This window comes from Acanthisitta chloris, unplaced genomic scaffold (assembly GCF_000695815.1).
Source record: "Acanthisitta chloris isolate BGI_N310 unplaced genomic scaffold, ASM69581v1 scaffold3637, whole genome shotgun sequence".
NCBI classification, from domain to species: domain Eukaryota; kingdom Metazoa; phylum Chordata; class Aves; order Passeriformes; family Acanthisittidae; genus Acanthisitta; species Acanthisitta chloris.
The window spans coordinates 8,295-27,152 of record NW_008684118.1 but is presented as its reverse complement, the minus strand read 5'-3'; the positions used below and the strand labels follow the sequence as shown (position 1 = coordinate 27,152).

Sequence of the window (18,858 nt, the reverse complement as noted above, 5' to 3'; positions counted from 1 at the left end):
GAAACTGCTGGGGGTGCAGCTCAGGGAAGGACTCCCCGGGTCATTTAATGATCATGTAGGAATTACAGCTCAAAAACTCTGCTACTTCAATATTATCAGCAGCTTCAAATACACAGAACACCAGGAGAGGCAGATCTGAAGTTTCAGCCAGGACAACTGTACATGAAATATTGCTGCTTTGGGCTGACTGAAACAATTGAGTGTCACTGCCCCAGGTGAGAGACACAACAGTCCTGAGCCTTGTTGTACAGAGAGGGAACACAGCATAAGTCCTGGTTTCAACCCAAGTTTGGTGAACATCAGCTAACATTTACTTTGTACATTATTGCATGAGGCTTCAATTAATAGTCCTAAATTGATTCCACCTCTCCTGAAAATCAATAGCACCAACATCACTGACTTTAATGGAAAGAGAGCAAACCCTTTCATCTGCTTATCACTGCTAATCACACTGTTTGGCCAACAAGAGTGAGAACACTCCACAGAACGTTTCTGGGACAAAGCTGATAAAGTTTAATGCTTAAGTGACAATTTTAACCGTTTTACCTGGAGAAGCAAATTCATTTCCACAATAAACAGTGTAAAAACATAACAGAAACTCAGTGCACAGACCCCAACTTAAGACACCCAATATATACACACCTAAATTGGAAGGTAAATATATGCTGAATATTATTCTGAATAATTATGATCTTCTGACTCTGTTTTAAATACTTAATTCTTCTAATATTTAGGTTACAGAACACTTGAAATAAAATTCAACGTATGGCTAAGGCACATGTAATGATCCTCGCCTCCTTTCCAAAAGAAAGAGAAGATATTTGTAACTGATTCCTTCATTTTCCCCTACATTACTTCAGATATGCAGAACCTGAGTCTTCATCAAAGTTCAGAGTGGATTCTATTTTCAAAGTGCCCCAATTTTGGTCAGAGAGCTGAAACTGCAAAGACATTGCTCACGATCCACTGATCCATAGAATTCAGAGCACTACAGGAGTCTAACAATGGAAAAATACTGATGTAAAGGGTATGAAAAATGATGAAATGATGACTAAAAACAGTGTTAGAGCTGTTTGTCACAGCCTATATTCTTGGTTTATGCTTCTTCACTCAAAGACTTTTCACTTCTCTCAAAAATCTGACATCCATAGCAATGGACAGAGACATTTTATGAGCAAGTAAGACAGACAGCAAAAGATAAAGGAGCAAAAAGAGAGAAAGGGGGAATTGAGCAAAGTGCATATTTACTGAGAACTTACTGTTGACAACACCATATTTCTGAGCTATTAGTGCTGCCTGCAGGCTCTTCCCACTGCCTGGGGGTCCACAAAAGAGAATCCGTGGTGTAAAAGGAGCAGCTGATTGGCGTCGGGTCTGGACAAAGGTAAGAACTGGAGCAAGAGAGAAAGGTAAAAAATCCAGTTTATAGCCTATTTCTTTGAAAAAAACAAACCAAACATTGATTAACTCCTCTGTTTAAAAAACCCCAAACCTTATGTTGATGATCATTCATTTCATCACTGAAACATTCAGACACTGCAGCAAACATCAGGACTCAGATAAAACTGTCCTGTCAGCAACTTACCCTGAGAGGCACTTCAGAAATCTTACTATCATTACACTCCTCTACTTCCTTTCATCAGGAGCTGCCAAACCATTCTAAAGAGCAGCTTCAATTAATAATTGCTCTTTTACCATGTTGTTTGCAGCAGAAGTAATTTTTGCTTGATAGCTGCAATTTTACCATGCAAATGATCGAGGGCTATAATTACATTTAATACTTTCTGCAGTTTCTGAACAAATATTTAAGTGTAAAAGCTGAGGATGTTAAATTAATGACATTTAGCCAGCTGTGTGTGATTAAGGCTCCTAATTACAATACTCTAGGCTTGTAGCATGGGATGTCATGACACAGCACAGATCTGAGTATGTGTGTTTTAGTCTCCTGCCCATCACTTTTGTCTAACATGCAAAGATTATTTGAGCTTCTCTGACTCCACTCATTTGCAGGACATCATTCTCCTAAATTTTGCATCATGCAGGAAACAGTTCCTTCAGGTCAACCTGCAGGTTATGGGAGAAGAGAATGTTGTGTGGGGACCTCAGAGCAACTTTTCAATCTCTGAAGGGTGTCTGCTGCTGCAGCTCCTAGCCAAGAGTCCCTCTCTGGCTCCTTGTAGGCGCTCCAGAGATTCAAAAGTTGCTCTGAGGTCTCCACACAACCTTCTCTTCTCCAGGCTGAACAGCCCCAACTCCCTCAGCCTGTCCTCACAAGGGAGATGCTCCAGTGCTCTTAGCAACTTTGTGGCTTCCTCTGGACTTGCTCCAACAGCTCCATGTCCATCTTGTGTTGAGGACACCAGAACTGCACACAACATTCCAGATGGGATCTCAAATGTTCTCATTGTGTGAAACAATCCACAATACGAATACCTACAAGAGATCTCCTCTTCCCTTTTTAGCTCTATCTGTAGCAATAAAAATACTGAACAAACCCCCTGGAAAATCATCCCAGAAAATAGTGTGTTTGCTGCATAACTTCCTAAAACCCACATATGAGCTACCCAAGCACTGCTCCAGTTACTCTGAACGTTTTCCATAACCCAGTGCATTGAAAAGCACAAACATTACAGGCACAGCACCCTGCTTACAAATGATGCTTAATTTGCAGTAAATAACCAAGTTAATTAGGAGTAATGATCCCCTAGACAGTCTCCACATCTAATTATTCTTTAAAAAAAAATCTGGCTGCTTGATGCACTGCAGAAAAAAAAAAGATCTAGAGAGGATTTTTTCATTCCAGTTTTCAATTTATCTCACTACATTATTAATTAATAATAATTAATATTCAGGCACTCACATTTTTATTTACAATTCAAGGCATGAATTCTTTATGAATGATGATATGAACTTTTAAATTTAATTAAGTAATTTAGAGGTAATTAATGTGTAAATTCAGAATATAAACTTCCTACTTGTTTATCTTAAAAGTGCAGCACTTGTTATTAAAAAAAAAGACCTTTTTGAGATGCAAAATTGCTGGGATATAAGAGATCATCAGCAGACTGACAGCTACAAAGTACATCATCAATTGGTCTTTCTGGCAGTTTCCTTATTCTCTTCTAGAAGGATCAACATTAAAAGTCAGATTGCATTACAGTCAAGCAAAGGCAAACAAGAATTGTTGAACAGAAAAGCTAGCAGCACAAACTGCTTCTAAACAATGAAATGTTTCTGGCTTTGAACTACTGATTCTTGTTATTAGACTTTGGAAGGTACCTTGCCCTTTGGGATATAACAATGGAGTCACAAGGTCCCTTTGTGAAGGGATTTGAGCACAAGTGCCATGAGGAGAGGCTGAGGGAGCTGGGGGTGTTCAGCCTGGAGAAGAGGAGGCTCAGGGGAGACCTTATCACCCTCTACAACTCCCTGACAGGAGGTTGGAGTCAGGTGGGGGTTGGTCTCTTCTCCCAGGCAACCAGCAGCAGGACAAGAGGGCACAGACTCAAGCTCTGCCAGGGGAGGGCTAGGTTAGATATTGGGAAGAGATTTTTTGGAATGTGCTGCCCAGGGAGGTGGTGGATTCACCAGCCCTGGAGGTTTACAAGCTGAGACTGGATGTGGCACTTAGTGGCATGGTCTAGTGACCACAGTAGGGTTGGACTTGACGACCTCGGAGGTCTTTTCCAACCCATCTGATTCTATGACTCTATGACTCTTATTGAAGAGAGACTCAGAAATAGCAGTGATATTTGCTCTACTAAGTCAGCTGTTCCTTGGCATAACTGTGGGACTATGACTTTCCAGGTATTTGCACTTACTCCAGTCCTGGAAAATAACTACCAGGAACTAGTCCTAGAGAGAACACAACTCAGCTGGGACCTATGTGTGCAGACTAATCTATAAACTGTCTCTAATAGCCAGAAACTACCTTTCAAATATCAGTTACCAACAGTCAGATTTGCCATAAAGTCCATATTTACCCTGTGAGAGGACATCTATGGAAGGCTGGTCTACATTGATCGATTTCAGAACTTTCTGGTAGTTCTGGAAAATGTCAGGGAAGTTCCTGTGATATTCCAGCATTTTCGTTGCCACCTCCTGTTCAGAAAGATCTTCTGGTTCCACCAACCTCTGCTGCACCAGGGGATCACTTGGCCACTCGAAGGCTGTGTGGTAAACCTCTACAAGTCAGACATGATTAGGTATGAGAGAGGTCTCTAATTAATAATGTCCCTCCTAAAACATCCAAACTGATGTTTTTATTGATCACTGTCAGGATTTTATTTTGTGGTGGATGATTGGTAATAATCCTCAACAAACAACACAGAGCTCAGTCTATTTGACACTAATTGCTGCCTAATGACTGGTCATTTGGTATCCTTAATGGAGATACCTAAAAGAAATCTGCACCTCAGAAAACAACTAGGACCTAGCAAAGATGCAGAGCAAAAAAGGCTGATATGGACAGATCTAACCTTCAAATATTCTGTACTGCCACAGTCTACAGTTTGCTTTACATTTCCCTGTCTTGGCACAGAAAACACTGTAACATTAACAGATATTGTTTCCAAACAGTTTACATTTATAATCATAAATTACTGCTAGCTCTTAAAGGGATCCCATTTAAATTTTAATCCCAGCAGTACTACAAGGTTTCTGAGATCAAGTAACACTCCAGTTTGTAGTGGAGATTAGGAACAGATATACTGCACCTTGTGTGAGGGGATCAAGCCTCTTCCCACTGTTCCTCTCAATCAGCACAGTGTCTGGAGCATAAAGCATAACTAGGCAACACAAAGGAGAAGAGAAGAAAAAGGAAAAAAGTGTAGCTCTTGTTAGTGGCTTTATTTCCTGCAGCTCTTTAGATGTATCCTAGTAGTAAAGGTGGCTGAATGTATTTCAAGCACTGCACCTTGTGTGAGGGGATCAAGCCTCTTCCCACTGTTCCTCTCAATCAGCACAGTGTCTGGAGCATAAAGCATAACTAGGCAACACAAAGGAGAAGAGAAGAAAAAGGAAAAAAGTGTAGCTCTTGTTAGTGGCTTTATTTCCTGCAGCTCTTTAGATGTATCCTAGTAGTAAAGGTGGCTGAATGTATTTCAAGCACGTTTGCCTCATTGTCCCACTATTTTATATTTTAGTTCACTTTTAAATAGAATTTTGCTTCATCTACTAGGCAGTATAGTGGGGTAAAATCATCACAAATCTAGTACCCATGAGCAGTACTTGTCCCCACCACCCACACCAACTACAGCTGTCTCTGGAGCCAAGGACAGAAGCACTCAATGAGCACTCAAGGCTGAGTCTCTCCTACACCACAAACCATAACTTCTCATCAGGTACTTTGGCAGTGAGACCAGTGAAACTCATTTTTCTATAACCTCCCAGAAAAGTGTTCCAACTTGATTAGAAAGCATCAAAAGATGGAGAATATGTCAGTTCCCTAGGTTGCTTTTGGTTAATCATCCTCACAGTTAAACACTGTAATTTAATTACTATTTCCAGTGCACTTGATTACAGGTTTCAAACAAGGACTTTTATGACTTTCTTCTCTGTATCAAGTAGCTCTTTCAGGCACTTTTCTCCCTATTAAGGTACTCACACACTGTAATTCTCCTCTCCTCTCAATCTTCTTTTTGATTAACTAGACAGACTGAGATTTAAGATTCTCATTCAGGTCTTGGTGGCACAGATATAATTGTGAGCAAAACTCGACTTCAGATGTTATTAGGTACATTAAAAATACATGCAAGTACTAGACATTAAACATTTTTGCCTAACTCTATTGCAGCAATTCTGAGTTCTTCATTAACAGCTGAATATCATCCAAATCAAATCCAAAGTGACAATTCATCAAGTTGGATAACATTCTGTTCACTGGCAAGGTCTACACTCAGCATCTCACACTGTATTCCACACCATCATCATCATCATTTCTTATATTCTAAGTAGGTCCTTTAGCTATATTAATTTGGGACCACTGATTTCTCCTCCATGGCAGAGGCAGATGTTGAGGTCTTGTCACTCAGCCCTTTGCCAGTAAACAAATTCTCCATCCAAAGCAAGTCAGAATCTAGCCACACTCTGAAAGGTCAAGCTTAAAATCACCATGTTTCCACTTCACTGGGTGAAGTTTACATCCTCTAATTCAACAGAAGCATAAATTTGTGTTTAGCACACGAGGAACTGATTTAAGTCTGAGGATAAAGGCTGATTTTTTAGAGGTGCAAGTCAGAAGCAAAGCTGCATGTAGCTGCTCAGAGGCACTTGCTGCAGGGCTGTGAATCTGCACAGCTCTAATGTGCAAGAAGAAGAGAGTTCCTGTGTGAAAAGCAGAGTTTAAAGTCTCACAGGTTACCTCAAGTTTTCAAGTGGATCTGAATCATACTGAAATATTCTGCTGTCTGTTGACTCTGGTGCCTCCTGCATTGGTATTGAATTTATAGAGGATTTTTTGGGGAGAAACATTTCCAGCCTTTCCTACTGGCTGCAACCAGGCACAAACCTCGTGCTGCTTACCAACATGCCTAGGAAAGATGCCAGATGATTGCAGCATCCATGCCTGCTCCTGATTTTCAGGGAAGCCTTCCAAAACCCATCCCTATTGAACAAAAACATGAAACAGTTATTGACCCTGGAAGAGGAAAAAAAAAACAAACCCAAAAAATCATACTAAATATCAGTGCTATTTGCACAAAAATTACCTCATTCTGATCCCACAACAGCCCCTTGTTTGTTGTGGATGCTTGAGAGAGGAGAAAGCAAACATGGAGCACAGATACTTTTGTACTGATACCACTGCCACAGAGCTGTGGGAACTTAGGGATTGTAGCAATGAATATTTTTTCATGTTTCAATCTCAAAAAAAAAAAAATCCAACAAACCCAACTTCTATCTTGAATAAAAACAAGCCAAAACAATTTCTACAGTTTTGAAATATTCAAAAGGATATCAGCCCACACTGTGTATGGAAAGAAAAAAAAAGAGGCTAAACAAATCTAAAGACAGATTTAATGCCAAGAATACTGAGGAAAATATGCATGCTTTCATTATTTTCTTAAATTATACAGGCAAACTCACAGTAATGGAACCAGAGCTCCCAGAGCTAATGAAGCAACAGAGCAAAAGAAAGGAAAAAGAAAAAAGAGCCTTTTGCTCCCTTAAGTCCTTGTTATAGCCAACTAAGTGTTGGATTGAGCATCTTTAAAAAAACATTTACAGATCTGTGAAATACCGGCAGAGAGCTGCAGCCTCGCTCAGCTTTTGTCTGCTGCAGCCTCTGAAATCTAATCCACTTCCCAAGCTCCAGCCTGAATTGTCTCAACTCCCTCTAATTTATCTCTTAGTTGCTTGACCACACACGTCCTTGCCGCTGTATCCCACACCCCAAAACAACTCTGGGATGCTGCAATAAATCTGGGAGGCATCTTGGTACTGAAATAAAGGAGATGGTTTAATATTGCATTAGCTGGCAATCATTATCAGCTGCCACATAAATCTGCTGCTCTGTCAGTGTGGGTTCCAAAGGGTTTCAGACATTTCAGGGAGACACATCTCCAGGACTTCTCTAGGTGGGAATGGGCCATTCCAATTACACAAGGAAATAGAGTAGACTATTTAGAATTCCTTAATTAGCTGGTTTCAGGAACGTGTCATCCTGCTGATATTTGTAGAAAAGAAGAGTCTCAAGGAACTGCAAAGCATTTTTGCCACTCCCAAGTGTTTGCTCTGCCGAATTAGAATGAACCTCTGGCTAAGGTCACACAGGTGCTGAGAAATCAATTTATCCCTTGGGACTCGCAGGAGGCAAAGCTGCACAATATTTTGAGTTGTATGTTAAGAACTTCAGCACCAGTTTGGAATATATTGTATGCAATATATACATATATAAGCCCAGATCTTCTTCTAAGGAGAAATGGCATCTGAGGTCTGAAGGAAATAAATTGATGCCAATTTACACAGACTACAAATGTGGCTTATTTTCTCCTCTCTGAGTGCAACAAAAAACTAAACAAAAGAAACTAAACCAAAACAAATGAAAAGAAAAAACAAAACCTGATGTCACCACTGCTCATTGCTCAAATCACATAAGGTGAAACAGGCAGTAAACACAATATTGTATTTTCACAATCCCCAGCAAACTCCAAGAGCTTTAGATACAAATTTCAAAGGTCCTTAAACCAGGCAAGAAGCAATTTTATAGCTAAAAGTTGGTGCTGTTTAAGAAAACATAGCTCAACAAACAGCTTCCTGCACCAAATATATTTTAAGGCATGAAACAAATACAAACCAAACACCCAGTACAAAAATGGTGAGCATTTTGGAGCTGATTTCCAAAGGTCTCCGAGTTCCAGGGTATCAGTCAGTCCCTAATTAGAATACATTATCCATCTACTTGACACTTCAGTGAAATGTCTATTCCACCACAGAGCTGCAGCTTTGTTCAGAACAGGTTTATTGATATTCTGCTGCATTCCCTCTCCATACCCCCAGTGGCTTGGTTCTGTTTTATCACACATCAAAAAGGCCGTATGCTCAGGGCACCCCATGCACAGCTCAGAGCTGGAGGTCTGAACAGCTGCAAGTAGTATGGTATCACAGGAGGGACAAGCTCCAAGCAGATGTCACAGATAAAAAAAAAAAGGGGGGGGGAAAGGAGAAAAAAAAAAAAAGAGTGAAAAGGGAATATGGCTTGGGAATGAAGCAGGAGGAAACAAGACACAGCAGAGCAAGACCTGACTTAAAATATGCCTATCATGCTTTATGCAAACACTGGTCTGTCTTGCCCTCCTGACTGTCATTAAAGTGTAATTAGTAACTTCACATGGTAAATTTGTTTCTTTAAGAAGCCATCTATTTTTTGTTCTTGAGAGCAGTAACCTTACATCCATGCCTGGATGGCAGCTGATCACACCAAGGGTGGAACAAAGGCTAAGAGTAATTCCATGGTGTCTTTACTCTGTGGTCACTGTTCCCTCTGTTCCAGCTGGAAACCTCCATCCCTTCCCACATGAAGGTTGCTGTAAAATAGAGCATTCTGCTGCTGCCTTGATGCCAGGTGAGGTGCTCCTTGGAGAGCCAGGCCATGCTGAAAAATCAGCAGCGAGGAAACACTTTCAAAGCCACCACTTTCCTCTCCAGATTTAGGGAATCTGGAGAGAAGGAAATGCTCAAGGTCATTCCCAAATGTAAATCTCACTCCTTTGCTGGCAGGACTCTCAGCTATAATACCAAGCCCACATACTTTCACACTTTCCACCACACTAATAATGACTTGGGTATTCAGGTTCTCTCCTGTTTTTTGACCTGGACATCCTTCCTTAGTTTTTTTAATTACAAAATCCCAAACTGACACTGCCTTTGGATAAGGAAAAGGGAGAACACAAAGAAATAATGCTGAATTGGGTGGCATATCTGAAAGAAATCTCAGCCACATGCAGAAGTCATGAGTGCTTTTAGGAAAACAAGTAATCACAACAGTTTTTTCCACATCATTATTCAGTGGGTTTGAGTAAGTTACATGGTATATAATTCAGTCATAGCTTTGCCAGGATGGATCTGAAATTTCTCAGATTTTCAGGAAACAGACTGAGGGGTGCAGTGGAAACACTGTCAACCCACAGCATTAGCAGTATGGATGATAGGAGAAGCTCAAGCCTTACCACATTTCCCCTTAGAATGAAACCTTTTATCCCCAACCTTATTTTTGTCAGTTCAATAAAAGGTGCAAAGCTATTTTAACAAGTCCTGTTCTTCAGAAAACAGAAAAGATGGTGAACAGGCAGATTCTCTCCCCAGATAAATCTATGTAACATCACTGTCCTTGCATGGAGTTTCACAGGGACAACATGATGATCTTTAACTACCAAGGTACCCACTGCTCTCTTTGTCCTCCCTTTCAAGGACAGTCACTGTCCTTCTAGACTGTTTAATAGCAATCTAAAATCATTCTGCCACTTGTTGTGTGAGTCACTGGCCTAAGCTTAGTTTCTAAAGATCCTAAGTCTTCAGGAAGGTGGCTCAGCTCTCTCTCTCTCACATCCTGTAGCAGTCTCTTCTCTGGCTTTCTCCAGCTCTGTGAACTCCCTCCACAGCCCCAGCAGTCAGAGGGGCCACAGCCAACTTGTGCTAACCCTGTGAGATGAAAAGTCTCCACACATCAGCTTCCCAAGTCCCAGGCTCTAACATAATGTTTGCAATAAGTTTTCTGTATGTGCTGGAAGACCTCCCCATCTGATCCCTCCCAGTCCTAACTCCGTTTGTGTTAGGAGAACACATAACACAGAGTCTCAGCAGAGCTGTTGATCAATAAAAATGTTCTCCTTAGAGAATGCCTGTGACATCCATAAACCTGTGAGTGTCAAAACAATGGCAGAAAAAATTCTGTATTCCTCCTGGCAGTGGGATGAAAGCTGTACAATTAATGCCAAGCCAATGACACCACAAGGAGAAATAAAACAAACAGCTGGTGGTACTGTGGTCCAACACACTGCTCCTAGTCTATTAACATTTCCTGTCAAAACATGCTGACTCATGTTTTCAAAGAAATGGCATAAATCTGTTCAATGATGTACAAAATCCACAGTGTTAATCCCATTTTGAATCACACACGAGGAAAATATTGCAATTAAAATGCCTAAATCCCCTTTTGAATGAGACACACTCGAAGTGACCACAAATTACTCTCTATTAAAAATTTCTAAGAACCATCACACCTTTGGAAAACTAATTGTGTGGGTTTTTTCTAAAACCAGCTGAAACTTTAAGTAGCTTGAGAACATCCATTCCATTCTTGCTGAATGTCAGGGAAGCTTTATAAAGGGTTGTTTCCCCCCTAGTTCTGTCAGTCTGATTCAGTGCTGCTGGAGATCACAACAGGAACAGAAAATGTAGGCAGGACTCTGTGCAGCTCTTGGCATTTTAACCACCTTGTCACCTTACTCAGAGTTTTGCATGACCTAATACTTAAATAATTCACCAAGAGATCCTTCCCTCACTATTGACAGGAGAATTACATCCATGCCAAAGCATGGGACAAAAAAGCAATGGATTTTACTTATAACTAACAGCAAAACTCCCTTTAACAGTATCGTAACAAACACTGGGAAAATTAGCTGTTGAAAACACTTTGTTTTAATCAGGCAAAGAGACTTATGTGAAAAAATAAGCATGCTGGAGAGGTTTTAGAGCTGTTATAAAAGCCCTAAAGTGAAGAGTTATTCACCTCCTTGCTAGTTCACACCAGCTCCTGCCACCCAACAGCTCCTCCAGATAGCAACAGGGGACAGATTGCTCCAGTAGCTACTCTCTGTGAGAGATCACATGAGAAAACTTTTAACCAAAACTACTGGAAACACCAGGAGTCCCTGAGCATCTTCCCTGTCCTCCCTGCTGACTGCTAGAAGCACAACCAGAGAAGCTGTTGGTGTCCAGCTGAGTTTGGGGTTTGACACCACAGCCTGGCACTTCCCAGTCAGAGCAGCAGTTTCTCTCCTGGGTTTATCATCTTTCTAACTTCCTCTCATTTCTACAGGTTTAGAGATATTTTAAACAGACTCACTTGAGGAGAAGTTTCACTTGAGATAGATGTTCCACATCTTGCCACAAGGACAAGGCAGTAAATCCTACGCTCACCTGACTTGCTGTATATCCATGATATCTCTGCATACATAAAAAATGTTGACATTCATAGTCTTTTTTTCCTGCTCATTTGTTAGTATATCTAGAGCTGACAATATTGGTTCCTACAGCTACACTCTTTAATCCAAAATGCCACAGAAATGAACAAGACAGCACATCACATGTGTGTTTTTAACAGCTTCTCCTGCCAGTTGAAGGGCCTAAGTCCTGTGTGAATTTATTACAGATAAACAAACACATTAAGCAGTACCAGACATTTGATCTGAAGTGCTAAGTAACCATTATGAGTCAAAATAAAATCAAATAGCTCAGCTAAAAAGATCTTCATGGGAAACCAGACAGACCCATATAATTCACAGTGACTTGCTATGCGAAAGTTTCATTCTACTTTGCAAATTCAAAGCTAATAGATCAATTATGGAGTAAGGTGAGGAGTATTTTGTGAAGAAAAATTGATAAACCTTAGGTTTTCTGCCAATCCTTTCTTTCTAAGGATGCAATTTTCACACTTCAATGAGAGGTTAATTACCAGCCCTGTTTTATTCAGCTGACAAGGTAGATGATGATGATGATGTTGAGAAGCAACAGATTTTATAACACAACTCTGAGCCTGGCAGTAGCTCTATGAGGTCTGGTACCACCTCTCCCCTGACCCAAAGAGGTGGGTGCAGCAGTGATTGCTCTGAAAACACGTAGTATTGATGAGAAAAAAAGCTGTTTAGTCTTTCAGGAACACAACACCTACTTTGGAATGGACTTTTTCCCCTTGATAATGTGCCATCCTGATTTTGGCACTGGCTAGAAACAAGGTTTGCTATGTCACTTACAAATAATCCCTTATAATGGGCTGAGAATGAGCTCAATAAGCCATAACAACATCTGAGTTTTTCAAGGAAAAGCATAAAAATGATTTTGCTTTCTTTGAGTCCAGACATTAAATTCAACCAATACCAAGCTACTAAAGTACTCTGTTAAAAGTCTCATGTTAAGGCCAAGCAAATAGGGAGGAAAAAAGGACATCCTAATAGAGCTAAACCTATTAAGCTGCCTATTTGTGTAAGGTAACGGTGAACACATTAATGACTACCTATAAGAGAACACATTCAAATGCAGCTTTCCCTAACACAGGAATTTAAAAGGAAGATACAATGAGAAATAAAACTGAAATGAGTAATATTAGACATTTTCCCCCTTTCCTCGATAAGAGTTAAAAATCTGAACATATTGATTTTTATATATTTTCTGTTTATCTGTTTTGTCCACTAGATCTCTGCCAGTTGCCCCAGGCAATCAACAAAGCTATGCTTGTTCAGCCTTTGATCATCTCTGTGCTGGAAGATTAGCATATGCAGACTCTCATCCTCCCCTTTATCCTGTTAATAAAGCTCCAAACTCCCTGCGCTGATGTTCAAGAAAGCAAAAGGCTCCGGAGCCCCAGATGATTTGCCCCCATTCCCTCCTCTGCTCAGGACTTGGAATGCTAACTACTATGCACGAGTTGTGTAAGTGCTTATCCACCAGCCCTCTGAGGAGCAATTCTTACTTGTTTGATGCAGTCCACGTTTGACAGACGTTCCTGGATCAGATTGGCCCAAAGCGCGTTGGGAATTTTCTAAAGAAAAAAAAAAAAAAAAAAGGCTGAATATTCACAATTGAGTTCAAAAGGAATTTTACCATGCAGGAACATTCTGGTTAAAGGTGAAGTGAGATGTCGTCTTGAAAATATTTTTAAAAAAATAAAATAAATAATTCCCTGCAAGTCCCAAGTCATTAACAGGAGTTAATGACAAAGAGTTAATAAGGGCACAAAAAGCAGTGTTCAAGGTGAGCTGAACACAAAGCCCATATCCATGGGGCTTTTGCACAATGACATGGAAGCAGTGCCAAGTTTTGCACACTAACACACACACACTGGACATCAGACCTGCAAAGGGATCCATAAGAACATTATGGATCATCATAAGTCATTTCTTTAACCACAAGGGTCTGACCTGTGACTGCTCCACGCGTCACTAGGGATCTCACCAGCTCCTGGTGAGACCAACAGGACCTCAGACACCAAAGAGTCTGAGTTGCAGCTTTGTTTCATAACTTCAAATAACTCTAATCATCCAGAAAGTTTGTTTAAAATATACTTTATAGTTCAAGTTAGTTTATTATTCAACTCAGGACTGTGAAATGGAATGGAAACCATCTGACGATATTTTCTGAAGTGTTGTTTAGTTCTGTGATGACTTTGTCCATATCTAAGAGATGTTTGGTAAGAGGGTATTTGCTATTTGACAGAAGAACAAAGATCCTCTACAGATTTAGCACCCCCAGCACTTCCTCCCTTGTATTAGATTTCCTGACAAGTCATTAACAATACCTTTCTTTCTCTTTGTAAGAATTTTCTTCACTATTTTGTTAATTTAGGTCTTCATTCTGTGCTGAACTTGGTTAAGCTCTGTGTTAGCCAGTTTAACTTGATAGTCTAAACCTCTGTCCATGCCACTCAGAGCAGCTGATAATAATTTGACTAAATGATTTGTCTCAGTTTGTCATTATTGGTGAAATGAATACTTGGGGAAAAAAAAGTGTGTTCACTTCTGCAATAAGATTCTCTACCTCCCAATTAAAATAAATTATCTTTCCCTTAACAATGAGTTTGACTCTTTGTTCCCTGCAGTTCCACATATTGTGGGTTCCCATGTGTTTTTTCCAGTCAGTCTGAAGGGTATAAACCTAAAGAGGAGCATTTCTGTCAGCTTGTGCTATACTAACAGAGGTAGAGAGATATAATGACAACATGGCTGACAATGACAAAAGATTTAATAACAATCTTATTCATTAGACCATGACACAACTTCCCCAGGAGTGGTGGAAATGCTACTACACAAGTGACTTGAAAGGAGAATGGAGAAAGCACTCCAGAACACACAAAAGGGCCCAGTCCTTGTGTGGCTGTGGCAAGGACAAGGGGTTTGTTTATCTCTACTGTCCCCACTTCTCAGTGCCTTTCCTAGCATCAGCCATTCATCAGGCAACATCCAAGCAGCTAAAAGAGAAAAAGGGAAAGAAATTGCTGCATTTCTTGAAAGTCAGCAGGTCCCACAGGGTGGTGTGTCAAAGCCTCCTGCAGCCCCTCACTGCTGGAGCCTGGGCCTGTGGCTTTGAGCCCATCACCTTCCAAAGGTGCATCATGCTGCTCTCAGAAACAGACAGCGTCTTCCTTCCTTCTTTCATGTGTCATGTCAAGACAGGCTAGAGACTGCTGGGGGTCCACTCTGCTAAGCCTTGCCAAACCAATTTAAACCAGAATTATACTAACTTCTTTCAGTGCAGTGATATGCTTAGGCCTCCCTCTTGAGCAGGGTTTATTGCACAAAAACAATCAAGGGCACACATGCAGGTATTTCAGTGTTTTAGTTCCTTCTGCTCTCTGTGGCTCAATTCCAGTCTCATTTCCTGGGCAGTTTTCCTCCTACTGAGCAGTGTCCTACAAAATCATTTTCAATAGGTTGCTTGCAGAATGCCTAATTATTCCACTAGAAATCATCATATCTGATACAAACCAAGTAATCCATTTACAGTTTCTCTCTCAAACACTCACACAAGTATATCATTAGACTGGTAGATGGGAATGTCCCTCCCAGAAATCTGAAATGATGGGCAATGACACAGAATTCTGAACTGCCAAACCACATCTTACCTTGGCACTCTGAGCTGTCCCAGCACTTAGATCTGTTAATGGAACCACCTCTGCAGTGGGATTTTGTTGATGTTCAGATCACTTGTCCATACACACTGGGTTAATCACTATTTTCACACTGCTGGAAAACTGTACTCACTCATGATTCATTTTCAATATTCCATGTTATTTCAGGGACTTCAACTCCCCTGATCTACCCTGATCCATTCAGCTAAAAACTGACTTCTCCAAGTTGGCACCTTGGAGAGAACGGCAATCAAGTTTGAAGAACTTTGGTTTAATATTCTGTGAATCATGATTAGATTTAGCTTGTTCAGATAAATACAAATGAAAAGCTGATTTTTTTATGGATGCACAAGACTGGAGCAGTTCCTATTTGTTCCTTCATAGTGGCTTACCCTGGAACAGATTGGAATGCTGACCATGCACAGGTAAGGATGCCTTGGGTTTCCCTTTCTTCTACTGTGTCCAGTTCTGGGCCCCTCAGTTCAGGAGGGACATTGAGATGCTGGAGCAGGTCCAGAGAAGAGCAACGAGGCTGGTGAAGGGACTGGAGCACAAGTGCCATGAGGAGAGGCTGAGGGAGCTGGGGGTGTTCAGCCTGGAGAAGAGGAGGCTCAGGGGAGACCTTAGCACCCTCTGCAACTCCCTGACAGGAGGTTGGAGTCAGGTGGGGGGTGGTCTCTTCTCCCAGGCAACCAGCAGCAGGACAAGAGGGCACAGACTCGAGCTCTGCCAGGGGAGGGTTAGGTTGGATATTAGGAAGAGATTTTTTACAGAGAGAGTGATCAGACACTGGAATGTGCTGCCCAGGGAGGTGGTGGATTCACCATCCCTGGAGGTTTTTAAGGTGAGACTGGATGTGGCACTTAGTGCCATGGTCTAGTAACCACGGTAGGGTTGGACTCGATGATCTTTGAGGTCTTTTCCAACCTGGTTGATGCTGTGATTCCATTCTATTACTTCTTAAAAAGCACAGGGACATGATGCAACTCTAGAGCAGTTTTAAGCTATCAAGTACATGCAAACACCTTAACTGCAGTTCCGTGCAGCATGAAGAGCACACCCATCCCATAAACCCACAGTTACCACAGCTGTTCCAACTGCTTATTTTACCCAGTTAAGAGGAAAAGTGAAACATGCAGTAGCTCATCATTAGACTTCACTATAGGAAAACGTGAAGACGCTTCTTATTAACATTATAACAACTAGAGATGAGGGAATAATTTGCAATGATTTATCCCAAAATGTAGCCTCTTTTTCTGTTCATGGAATATTTATTGCTAGCTCATGGTTCTTCAATTGACTGAATATTCAAAAAAATATTTGACTTCTTTTTGGAGTATTTTTACAAGCAGAATGATCCCATTTTGCTTTGAACAGTCAGTATTTAAGATTCACTACCTGAGCTGTGCTCATTAGGCAGTGTCCAGGTGTGTGGGGGTGAATGATTGCATGTCCAACTTGAGAAACTGAGCTTCAGTGAATAATCACCTATTTTAACTATGCCTTCCATGAATTCCTGTGCCAGGAAAACTCAAATGCTTTAACATTCACTGAGTGAAAGAGAGGAAACCTTGGCTAAAGAGAAGTAAAATATGTGAACAAACATTTGCAGAGCTTTTTGCAGCATTTGCCCAGATCTAGTAACATTGCCCTACTGACCTACAACAGCACAACCTTTGGCACTGGGGTTAATTCAGCCACAGTAACCTTATACACATGAAACATTCCTCTAACAACATTAAATCGAGTTATATGATCTTCACACCAGACTTCCAAAACCCACAGCCTGATTTCCTGCTTTTCCTCTTCTCCATTTATTAAATTGCTTTGGCCAGGACTACAACTTTTGAATGCCCTGGTGATATCAAAGATAGTGTAAACAGCTATTGTTCTGTTCCTGAACAGACATCTAAACCTATTAGTGCTAATGGATTCTCTATATGCTGCAGGAGTTGTTTACCACTTGCTTCAGCACAACCAGGGGTCAGTTACAGCAACAGGAGACTCAGGCAGCAGCCACAAACCAGGAAGAGAAAAAACAGCTCTTGAGATGGCAATTTGGCCACATTTTAAGTCAGTGTAAAGCTTGCACTGATCTAGAGGGAGCAAGGAGTTCCCTCCTAGTTCTAGGGGTTATGTTGGAAGAAAAACTCATGAAAGAACAACAGAAATTATTTGGTGAAAATATTCTTCCAGGGTCTAACACTGTGCCATGGTCTAGTAACCATGGTAGGGTTGGACTTGATGATCTTGGAGGTCTTTTCCAACCTGGTTGATTCTATGATCTCAAGACAAAGACAAACTGCACAGTGCTGAACCACCACCAGACTCTGCTCTTTGGGCCCTTCTCACTACCTGATTAGCCTTGACATTTTTGACTTTCATCTTTCACACCATCCATCTTTTTAAATCAAATAAGCCCAAAAGGACACCCTTGAAAGTGCCTCTGTATAGTCTGAAATATGTTAATAATTACAGTAATTAAACCAAAGGGAATTTTTGTTTTAAATTCTCCCCCTCCAAGTATAAATTTATGAACCTATCAAAACAATCTCTAATGATTAGAATGTAGATTTCAAAGTACATATTCTGGCTAAGAATAATTCTCTATCATCCCAGTCAAAAGCAAACCTTTTTGCCAGGGAGTTCAGGGAGTTCAATGAACTCTTTGCTCTCAGATCTTGAAGTATATTACTTGAGGCATCTCCAAACTTCATTCAGTGTAATAAATACTACCCTATTTTCAGCCTATTTTTTAAAAGGAAAACCCTCTAATCTATGTATCACACTATCTACCATCTCAGTAAATTATGAATCTGTTGGACAATTCCAACCTAATTTAGTGTAGAATTCTCACAGACAGGAAATTACTTCAATTTTTATGAAAATAGGGGATGAGGGAGCAAAGATAAACTGAAACCAGTGAGTCACAGAAAAACAGACTTCTTCCATTCTGGAACACCTTGACATTTGGAGAAAGGAATCAGCCAAAAGGGCAGGAATCAGCAGTAAAGATGTTTCTCTGTATTCAAGATATTCTTTCACCATCGTTTTCTGATCTGTCACTAAAGCTTAATAATAAGACAATTACATTGGTGATCAACTAATCCTGAGAGTCATGACACCTGAAAAAGTGTTCCTTGGACCAATTCCTTTGAATATCAGTTAGGATGCCCACAATGAAGCATGAACGGATTAAAAAACCTGCTTGGAGCAGCTCAAGTACCCAGAGCTGGGTAGAACTGAACAATCTGAGTCAGCTGCTCTTGCCTCAGCTTGAGAGCTTCGAGAGTTGTCAGTAACTGCCTGGATTGTCATCCTCCTTCTGAGTTAATGCACCAGCTAAGTTATTTGTGTCATGCTACAGAGGAATCAAGCATGCACAACTAAGCAGCACTGTCAGATCAAAAAAAGTTCTTTGTGTACATATTTTCCAGAGCATTTTGTACCAGAGGAGACCTCAGAGATTAATGCTTATTTTATCCAGATTATCAAACATGCTGCAATAGAAGATGTTG

The 18,858-nt window shown here is 40.7% G+C and overlaps 1 protein-coding gene across 1 annotated transcript in view; it reads right to left on the bottom strand.

Moving 5' to 3' along the window:
• The window catches only part of AK8 (adenylate kinase 8), a gene marked incomplete at its 3' end in the record, with an annotated part of 27,558 nt that overhangs the window by 442 nt on the left and 8,258 nt on the right, over positions 1 to 18,858 (bottom strand). The window contains exons 5-9 of the mRNA XM_009079178.1: positions 13,187 to 13,255; positions 6,523 to 6,604; positions 4,916 to 4,987; positions 3,984 to 4,184; positions 1,260 to 1,391 (exon numbers count right to left, since the gene is read on the bottom strand). Of these exons, the coding sequence (XP_009077426.1) occupies positions 1,260 to 1,391; positions 3,984 to 4,184; positions 4,916 to 4,987; positions 6,523 to 6,604; positions 13,187 to 13,255 (556 nt within the window). The remainder of the gene's footprint in view (positions 1 to 1,259; positions 1,392 to 3,983; positions 4,185 to 4,915; positions 4,988 to 6,522; positions 6,605 to 13,186; positions 13,256 to 18,858) is intronic.